Raw genomic sequence first — 11,286 nt, 5'->3', positions numbered from 1 at the left:
GTTTCTTGAGATACAAAGGGTCTTAAGAATCTAATAGCGTAGCATGCCTTGCACAATTTAGCCTTAAGTCCATCTATGTGGTCCTTCCATGACAAGGAATTGTCAAGAGTGATACCTAAAAACTGAGTGTTTGTAACGTTAGGAATATGTTTATTTTTATAGCTAATATCTATAGGAGTTGTTAATGCACTGGTGGTTCGAAATTGCACATATTGTGTTTTATTATAATTTAATGATTAATAAATTATAGTTAAACCATATGTTCAATTGTTCAAATACAAGAGTGAGATCATTTGTAAAGTTTACTATATTGGGATTACTGACGATGATACTAGTATCATCGGCAAATAAAACTGGCTTAGAAATATTATTTACAACTTTGGGTAAATCGTTTATATAAAAAAGAAAAAGGATTGGGCCAAGGATGGAACCTTGAGGTACACCACACTTAGCCCTACCCCAATCTGAAAAAGTATGAGAACATGTTTGATCATCATCATCAATGCAGACTCTTTGGTATCTATCATTCACTCTATAGTTCGTGAAGTATGTTTCATATGACACAAAATTAATGACACATCTAAGTACCTCAGAAAGAAACCTAAATGAAAGTCATTCACAAGTTGACATGAGTTCTATTATCTTCATATATTCATACGAGGTCTTTATTATGTGGCAGACAAGACAAGTTAGAAGTATACGTATTAGGCTTAGCAGTAAAAATCAAAACTGACTTCCCAAATTGTAAGAACCATTTTGTGACACATATCTAAGTTTCATTTAGTAAGTAAAAATACATCCACTATCTGGGAAATTCTTAATACCAAACCACAAAGTGGTCCAAATATACACACAGACTTGATAATGTACTCAACATATGCAAATGTATATCTACTTTCTGGCCACTGTGTATACTGATATCACAGTACCTCTCATACTACTTCAAATATTGTCTTAAGAGAACAAGAAGACTGGTGAACTAATTGGTCATCAGTGGTCAACACACCTTCTGTAGCAGATGATGGACTTTGTCAACAGGCAGAACAAGAGGAGATTTCTTCTTGCCACGATCCAGAGCCTCTTTGGCATCAGAAAGCGCCCATTTATCAATTGGAGTTGGGAATGTGCGCCGCACCCTTTCCTCCACATCCTGTACCGTGTGTGGTGAAGGACGTGCACACAGCATCCCCAGCAGTCGCAGAATCAAGCTTTCTACATAGTCCAGTGCATCCTCCCGGGCATCCAGAGAATGATGAACCTGCTCCAAGACCTGAAGTCCAATCAAGCACATCAGCAATGAATTAAACCAATTCTTGCTAAATTAACTACACACAAAGATGGTGAATGTAAACTAGAGGGAATAGGAAATGAGATGACTGAAAAATATAAGGATTCAATGTCCCATGACAAATTTTAGAAAATTGTTGACAGCTTGGATCAGAAAATGTAAACAAATAGCTGCTCGGTAACTTCAGCAAGCCATGATTGACTTTAGTAAGAGAAAGTGATAAACAACTCTGATCTTTATATTGAATTTATATCTCCTTAATTAGTTGTTCAGGCTTTGCTTATTTTGATGGGGGACCAACATCTCTTTATAATAACTGGCTAAGATTCCTTCCATGTCCTTCCTTACAAATATTTTATTGTACTGTTGTGACTATTTATTGGAGTTTCAGAATGTCAATATATTTTTCAGTTATCAGATACCTTACTTCATTCTTGGTTTGCACTGAGGGCCTGTTAAGAATCTGTAATGCTCTCATTTTTCCCACTGTTCAACTTTGCTGCCTATAGTTTGAAATTCTCTGGAATTTTCTCAGCCTACATTCATTCCGTAAGAAAAAAAGTATGCTTACTAGATCACCCTGAAGAAACAAAGAGACAGAGGAGGGGGAGGAAGTGAGTGAGTGTGAGAATGAGCGAGTCTGTGTGATTTCAATTTTTGAACCAGTCGACTGATTTTCATATCTGGTATGGATGTTGTGCCATTGGATGACACCCCAACCGCATACTTAATTTCATGCAGTCTGTAATACCAATAGGACAGATGGAGGAGCTTGTGTGGTGGGATTCAGTGCCACTTATTACAGAGCTCTNCCCGAAACGTTGTGTTTTTAATAGAAATTAGACTGTTTTTAGAATAGACAAGATGATGGATAATGTCCAGCAAAATATTAATTGTGAAATTATTATTATGGTAATATTTTTCATTGAACATGAACTGACAAAATGGCAGCAGCATGAAGTCTGTATTTAGCCTTCAGTTTGATTCCGATAACTAGTAAACCCACAGGAGCTATGCCTTAGAAAATTAATAAGAAGACACATCATAAATGCACCTATAAATTTTGTGTGAAATACTGTTTGTTCATAAGATTATACTTACATGGCAATGGTGCCAATTTTGAGAATGTGCAACAAATCTAAGGTGCTAAAATCTGTATTTCAGTAACAAGCATGTCTAAAAAGATGAGGAGGAGGAGCAGGACAATAATAATTTGTCAAATGTTTTCAGTTGCAATGAAAATCTGACCTGGCCTATGGTCATATGTGAAAATTACAGCATGCTTGCGAATGAGAAAAATTAATTTTATTGTTGCACTGTAATTTGTATTATCGCTCTGTGAAATTTACAAGACTAGGTTATGAGTTCTACCCAGAATGCTTTACGTAGCCAGAAGCCTTTAATGCAAAGCAAACACCACTTCTTAGAAATATTCTTTCCCCTTTAAATATGTTACATATTCCCTGAAGTTGTGAACTTCTCTTGTACATACTGTATCCCATGTAAGTTAAAACATGCTATCTATATATGGTTGTGCCCACTGTTTCAGTTCTGATGAAATGTTTTCTTCTGAATGCCATTGTCTTGCTTGTTTGTTCAGTATGATTATGATACATAATCAGATATAGGCAGTGATAACAACAGTACATGGAAATTGCAGCTGACAACTCTTTTATTATTAGCAGATTCTGATAAACTGCAGCTTATAAAATATCTAACCTACAAGCTACACTTTGACCTTCAACCTACAGACTACATACAACTAATGTGTATATTAACACTTAAATTTACTGCTTCCCACATTAAGTGGGTCCCTTATCATTGCAGCATGGCATGCTCTAAGATTGTGGCTGGAAGAGATGAACTCTAGATATACAGAGTAGATAGCAGCATACATGTCAAATAAGGAGTAGAAGACAGATAATGGAGAACTATCCTCCAGTCTGGGGCTTGGATGCTGAGCTCACAACCCCTCACTGTAAAAGTTTGGCATGTTATATACAACATTGAGCCTCACACTTGAACAGTGTCTTTGGCAGGCAATAAATGCCTTCAACAGAGTTTGAGAAAGTATTAGAGAGAATATAACAAGTTAGGAAATGTAAACCCAGCATAACAATTCTGTCACTTATGCTCACTTTCCTTTAATTATATAAAAAGCCATATGATTGAGAAACAAAATGTAATAGTAATTAAATGTGTGTTCCATTTTCCTCTAAGAACAGTCAATTTTTCATTTTGATTATAATTTAGTGAGTTAAGACTCAGGTGTATGTATATGTAAAAAGCAACTTATTTTTGTTAAATATTAACAAAGACTGTGACGTGTCACCAAACTTCAGCAAATTCCACAACATCTACTTTCATGAAAATCCATTAAGTTGTTTTGTGCTGAGAGACAGACTGAAACAGTGAAACTAATAGGCATATTTTTGCAACTTTCTTTTATGAAGGTGCCAACTAGAAAGCAAAAAAAAAAAAATCATAAAGTATAAAGTTTACATTTAAAATGTGTAATAGACATAAAAATATGACATTCTTACAACTTCAAATTGCTTGCAAGAGAAGGAAATGTAGCTAATGTGGGAACGCAAAGTGTCATTCCATAATACCAGAGGCAGTTTATTTTCAATAGTCCAAATAACTGAGACTGTGATAAACGGTTCCCTTATAATAAACAAACATTAAATTCACACAGAATTATATATTCACTATTAGCTGATACACATCAGCATCAGCCTACAGCGAATGCACATACAGTCAACATTTAGGCTTCACTATTGCACACACTAAAAGAAAGTTAAACATACATAACTCCGTAACACACACATCAGTCTTACTGTAATACAACACTACATCAGAAATTGAAATATATTTGATTACAGCAGAATCTACACTCAATAACGACTTTCTTGTTTTTCTGCTTAATTGCTCTTTTTTATTGAAACAACTGAAGCCTTGTTTTGCTTGTATTATAATCACAAATAAAAGACTCCAGCTGTATGATCAATTATATTTTAATCAAATTTTAAGCAGCGTCATCAGCAGTGACTTGAAGCACAGAGCAAATAGTGCTCAAGATGGTTCAAGTTCGTATAGCAACAGGCGTGACCAGAGTGGTTTGAATGGCTGTTGTACTGCGATGTGGAAAGCAAATGGAAAAACTACCATATTATCACTTTTCCTGGATAGTCTCTTCTCAAAAACAGAGATACCATGTATGCGAGATGCTTCCTCTGGAGACAAAACAAACCAGGGGGGGGATAGAAGTGACCAGAAGACGAGGAAGAGGACGTAAGAAGATGCTGGATGACCTTGGGGACAGAAGAGGATATTTTTATTTGAAGGAGAAAGTTTGTGATTCCATTAAGTGGAGGAACTGTTTTGGAAGAGACTGTGGACCTGTCATCTTACAGATACTGATGAATAAATGAATATATTTATAAACATGCAGACCTACAAATTCTAGAAAACCGAAATTAACGGCCATGGGGATTCACTGCACTGACCACATGACACCCTCTATCTGCTAAAATTGGCACTAACTTCGCCAACAAGTGGCGGTCACTTAGTTGGTATAGTTCACTTACGGACTGAAACCACGGAGTTAGTTAGTTCGACCTACAAATTCTGGTAGGAGGAAGCTTTGTTTAATTACTACCAAGGCTATCAGACTGATAAATCTTCGGGTGTGAGGAGACCACTGTTGTTTGTGAAAGGCAAGCATATAAGCTGTCAGTTTGGTTTAAATATCTCAAAAACATTAAGTCTTGCAGAAAAAGTATGTGGGATATAAAATGTGTTTCATTTGTCTCTACAACTTTTTGTAACAAAAATTTTTCATTCCAATAAGTATTCAGTGAATTATGCTTCAGACTTGCACGAATACACATAGGCCTTCATGCAGTGTCAATTATTTTTTTCTCATTTTGTCCAAAATCAGAATGTGCTGATGTGTTTTCTAATCATTCTAATGTAAAATTTCTGAGACAATACACCTGGTGAATTAGTTAAGAAGGGATGGAAAGAAAAATTAAACAGAATGCATGCAGTAGTGACAAATGTATGGGAAGTAGAAAAAATGCCAAAGGACTCAGTGGAAGGAATTATTTGTCCTATCTTTAAGAAGAGAGATATAACAAACAGTGCTAATTATAAAGGAATAATTCTGATCAATACATTTTCATTTCACGCATCCTGTTGTGTTATTACATATACAATTCTTTAATGGAGTCCATTATAACAGAACAACATAATGGTCAAGGTCAACATTACCTTAACTACATGTTTCGGCTTTTAAAGACATCATCAGGCAAAACACATGATTACTATATTCACACACTATTGAACTGCAATTTCATTGTGACAGTAAAGCTGGATACTTGATAACTGTTACATTATAAAATACAAGGTATAAAAATATAATGAATTATAAAATTATTACAATACGAAAGTTATAGAATAAAATATGGTTAAAAACTCTTCATGTGATATTGCATATTATGAAGTCATTTTGTTGCAATATTGTTGTTATATTCCAGCGCTGGAATATGACTCATGAGTACCAACCTACTTAAATTTTAAATAGTTCTGAAGAAGTTTTTGAAAGTATTATTCACTAATCAGCACTCCTTTAATTTTAAAAGTAAATTACATCCATCTCATCATGGATTCATTAGATTAAAATCAGTTGCCAAGTAATTTAATTACCCACATAAACACAATCACACCTACAGTCTGCTCATAAGGGCAGGGAGATTACATTTACCTTTAACTTGGACTATTTTATTGGTCCAATTTTTCTCCTGTTATGGCCTGATACTGAAACACTTAAATTTTGAACACTTTATTCCTAACAGCATCGTTACTTCTTCTCATATGTTTAAAAGGATGAAAAAATGTTACTCTATCATCAACATCCTTTGTCACTGTGTAACAACTAATTAATTACAATCTTTTCATGCTATATGTAATAACATAAGGTCCAGTCCTCCAGACAGGTGTGCAGACACTGCTAATATGATGTGAACTTTTCCCCTCAAAAATCTCTTACATGCCTTTCACAGGACGGGATGTAAAGTTTCATATTTCTAGTTTGCTTTTTTCCAGGAAAGAGCTACAATACATGAATGCAACATAATAACAGGCAGCATTTTCGACATCTGTGATCTCAGTGGGTGTTGTTGGATTTGAAGTTCTCAAAGTGGTGACTATGAAGGGTACTATGTTCTGGTATGTGACATTGTGTACTCTGATAGAAGCTCATTGACATTTTGGAGAACAGTACTCCCTCTGTCTTCAGGACTGAAGTGTAAGCCAAGCAAACACTAAGAATCAGTCTGGATATACAAGAAACCGAAGGAATAGTACTTGTATTTAAGATACATATATTTAAATGTTTTCATGTCCTACACGAAAGACAATGTTATACAGGAAGATTTTCTGACAGCCTGCCACATATCATTTGGTTCCTCTAGAAGGAGAGGCATATGCTACTCACGTCAACTCCCACCATGGGTATTCCAACTTGTTCCTCTGAAACATGATACCATATCAGGGAAGATAATATTTTTCACGGTAGCTTTTGTTTGTGATCTGTTGGCCTACAGGCATGTCAATTGCGCTGCAAGTCTGAATATCAGTGCAAAAAGCTGACCCAAGTTACTTCTCTCTCCTCCATTTCACTGGCCAAATGATTTGAGGGAGGAAAGGGGGATTTCAATAACCTCCCTGTATNCACCCTTTACCCTCCAGGAAGATTCCTGGTACTCATTTCTGTTAGAGACTTAGCTGACCCAGGGTCACAGTGCAGCTGGAAGGATAATTCAATTTAAACACCCAATGACCTCATCAGGATTTTGACCTGTGACCTTCCAGCTCGCAGCATAGTGTCTCAACCAACTATGCTGCCGTGTGCAATTTCAATGGAGGAAGTTGTGTAATCAAAACACAGCAGGGGCAAGACATGAAGGTGCTGCTGTATATCATGTAAGATTATAGGAGAGGATGGCCTGACAGATGTAATATGATTCTTTTTTTCATGGGTTATTCAATGAAAATTTTTCATTACTGAGTCTTTACAGTGTCAGATGGTAGAATGATTAAAGTAAAGTAAAGCTATCCCTGTACCAGGCCATAAAGGCCCATAGGGTTGTGAGACGTTGAGGGTCCCACATTATCTAGATGATCAGCTCAAAGATGGCGGTAAGTTTTTCAGCCTTACGCGCCGGCCGCGCTTTACTTCCCAGTAAAATTATGTAATTAATTCCAGGTACTCAATTCTGTTAGAGGCTGAGTCAACCCGAGGGACACAGTGCGGCTGGAAGGATTAGGTAAATTGAAAAAAAAAATCCAGTGACCTCATCGGGACTTGAACCCGTGACCTTCTGGCTTGTAGCATAGCCCCTCAACTAACTACACTACCACGTGCCCTGGTAAAATGATTAATCAATGATGAACTGGAAATGGCTCGGAAAGGTGTCACAGCCTAATTGAGGCACTACCCCAGCACTTGCCTGATACAACTGAGTAAACCCATAAAAACATCAGGATAGCCAGTATCCTGGCTGAGATTCGAACTGAGCACCTCTCAAATATGAGCCGAGTGTTACCTCAAGACCAATCCATTCAGTGTGATAAGATTAGGTAACCATAAACAATGGTAAGGAAATTCCCTACTGAGTTCATGCTTACAAAGCATATATCCCCTGATCAGGTTTAACTGAAATATTAATACTGCATGTAAGCATGCAGTTCACATTATTGTAACACTGTGACACGTAGAAAGCCTGTATCTGGTAATTAATTATTAGACAGATTCAGTCACAAGTATTCATGCACTTTGAAACTGCTACTACTATTATTAGTATAAGTTAGAAAACAAATCAATAAAACATTATGCAAAAATAATAAATGCATTTGTCTGTGTTAGTATTACACAATGAACATGAGCACATTCAGCAAGCTTCTGCAAATTACTTTTCTCTCTTGGGTAAATTAATGCTAAATGTGATAGGAATAAAAAGAAAATTGGATGAGAAGCAACAGGTGAGACATTCTGCTGCTGCAGACACTAAAACTTTACTTTGATACAAATATAATCAACACTACTGTATTCCTACTGACATCCCACTGCTTATTAGGAAAGATGTCCTATTTTTAACTGGATCATACATTTTTTTTATTAAAGATCTTATTGTCACAATAAATTAAAGTAATATTTCTCACAATCAAATGTGAAGCCATGAAGGCAGTGTACAGATAAAGCTTCAAACCATTTCACTTGATCAGTTACACAAATTACATTTTAAGTTAATTACATTATTTGTAAGTTATGTTAGGTACAAGTCTTCAATACTTTCCAGTAGCTGAGTGTAATTCTGAGAATTTCTGAACTACCTTAAAGGAATGCGCATGTCTGTTGTCAAGCTATATAACACTAGTTTCACAAAACCTGTACTCATATGATTCTCTTCCTGAATTTTCTACTATTGTTTACAAACATAACCACAATCCACAATCTAGCATAAAACACACCGACCATGATTGTTTCAATAACATAATTCAAGAACAAAACAGATGTTCAAAATCAAGTGTGTATTATCACTAAGAAGAAGGATGGGCCTTACTTAAGACCAATGCAAAAGAAACAACTAGGTGCAATCCAAACAGCTACCAACGTTACCTTCCGTAAAGAATTGACAAATACTCCTTTCCATTTTGCAGCGTTTTCTTCCTTCTCAAAATCATAATTATGTGGTTCTGATGTTGAAGATGGCGTGGAGAACATTGCACTTTATAATGAATTGTATTCGTTAGTGACAACGCAACTGGCTTCTAAGCGCCATGTTTACAGATTACGAAAATTGAGACAGATGAGATTGACATTGAAACACCACTGGCCTTGAACACGTACAATCACATACAAACGTTCATAAACGCGTGATTAATGTTCACGTAATAAATATGACACTAGGAATGCTAAGAACTTTATGTAAACACACAAAAAATCTTAAAAGACCCATATTTTATCTCACACGCAAACAACCAACCAAACGAAGCACTATCAAAACCCGACTGCGCATGCGAATATCCCATAGTTCGATATATCGGAGAGAGCATAGGCCGTGATTAACATGTTCCTTGTGTGAAGTTACAAATTTCCCACGAAAGGAATTGAAATAGGATCAAGAAACAAGTGTAGTGAGAATGTTGGTGCAGCGGGTTGAAGTAGAAATGGTTTAAAATATTGACGACAGATGGCGGTAGTAAGCGACTAGTTTCTCGTGCCATCTATCGGATCTATCGTCTGTTACTGTAGCTGTAATTTTCCTCAATTTGTATTGTTGGACTTCTTCAACGACTTTATCTATAGCAACATTCTCGAAAGTAGCAAACATGTTCCTCTGACGAAGCGTGAAATTTAATGCCGAAAGTGCTGATTTTCTGTTTATAATACATATAAATTAATAATAGAAGGCCACGTTAAATTACAAATACAATATAGTGCAAAAGTAGGCCTGCTGCTTCGTAGGTATAATTAAGGATCATCAGGAACTACATTCTTTGATGATTAAATCGAACTGTAAATGACTTTTTAGAGACTGGGGGAATGTTGCTTTTCACATCAAGGGAAGCTCAAACTAAGAAAGTTTGGAAACCAGTAGTGCAGAGTCTCACGTTCCCATCAACACGGCTCTCAGTGGTCAAGCGAGACTTTTTCTAGAGCGTTTGCCATCTCCTGAGACAGAGGGAGATCTTGAAAATTATGACAATAGAATACATATATCCTAAAAGACTACAGTAGAAATTTGAGCTCAAAATTTGTTAACTTAAGGAATAAAGGTGAAAGGAAATGGAAACAGAAAAAAATAGACTGTGATTACTGAGTTTACTCTCTTTTTTTGCGCCTTGTAGCCATGTTCCATACGAAATTCCAGTGAAAACATTTATAACGGGTTCACAAAATTTAGGACTATTTTCTAAGTCTCGAAAATGTCCTTCACAAGAGACAGTACTAATAACTTAGTGAGCTTGTTGGTGAAAACCTCCTGAGTCTGCCTTCTGCGTAAATTATGTATGGACCTTCTTCGGAGAAAAATACGTTAGGTCGTCAGACGAAGTGGTTGCTGGGATCGATAATTTTATGACTTCTAGAAATGGTGTACCCAGATTTGACACGATATTTTATGTCTGACACATTAAGTCGTAAAAATTCGGTTGCCGTTGGCAAAAACAGCATACGTCCAAAATGTGAAACGTTGAGATATCGTCATCATTGCTATACAAGCACTGCGGTGGTAGGGTAAAGGAGTCGTGGAAAAGAGGGATCATGTTGTACTCTTATAGTTGTCAGAAGAAGAGTCACATGTTTGGAACAGGTTTTATTGTTAATAAAAAAAGGAAGCATCTTAATTTAGACTTCCAGGCAAAACCTCACAGAACATGTAGGCTACGAATTAAGGGAAAGTTTTCTAACTATAGCCTTATTTGTGCGTATGCCCCAACTGAAGATAAAAGTGATGAGGAGGAAGACTCCTTTTATGATGAATTGGATGAACTGTATGGCGAATGTCCAAAAAGGGATTGTAAAATAATCATAGGGGACATGAATGCTGAAGTGGGGAATGAAGATGTATACAGATCTGTTATTGGAAAACATAGCCTACATAACAAGTCAAACGATAATGGGATGAGATTAATAAATTTTGCTTCCTCAAGAAACATGGTAGTAGGTAGTACAATGTTTAATCATAAGGATATACATAAACGAACCTGGAAATCCCCTGATGGAAATGTGTTTAACCAAACTGATCACATCCTAACAGATGTAAGACATTGTTCAGACTTGATGGATGTCAGGAGGCCAACATTGACTCTGTTCATTACTTAATAATATCAAAGATTAGAAGTCAAATATCTAATACAAGGAAGATACATGGATCCCAGGCTAAGAAATTGAATTGTGGAAAATTGGTGGAACAAGGAGTTGCAACCAG

The 11,286-nt window shown here is 36.2% G+C and overlaps 1 protein-coding gene across 1 annotated transcript in view; it reads right to left on the bottom strand.

Annotated features, from left to right (window-relative positions):
- Positions 1–9,359, bottom strand: part of LOC111873103 (protein son of sevenless) — a 78,588-nt gene extending 69,229 nt beyond the window's left edge. Inside the window, exons 1-2 of the mRNA XM_023867522.2 lie at positions 8,973–9,359; positions 1,007–1,270 (exon numbers count right to left, since the gene is read on the bottom strand). Coding sequence (XP_023723290.1) covers positions 1,007–1,270; positions 8,973–9,077 — 369 coding nt within the window. The 5' untranslated portion in view covers positions 9,078–9,359. The remainder of the gene's footprint in view (positions 1–1,006; positions 1,271–8,972) is intronic.
- Positions 9,360–11,286: the final 1,927 nt, after the last annotated feature.

Source organism: Cryptotermes secundus, unplaced genomic scaffold (assembly GCF_002891405.2).
Source record: "Cryptotermes secundus unplaced genomic scaffold, Csec_1.0 scaffold120, whole genome shotgun sequence".
NCBI lineage: Eukaryota > Metazoa > Arthropoda > Insecta > Blattodea > Kalotermitidae > Cryptotermes > Cryptotermes secundus.
The sequence above is the reverse complement of the archived record's forward strand: the minus strand, read 5'-3'. Positions and strand labels throughout refer to the sequence as shown.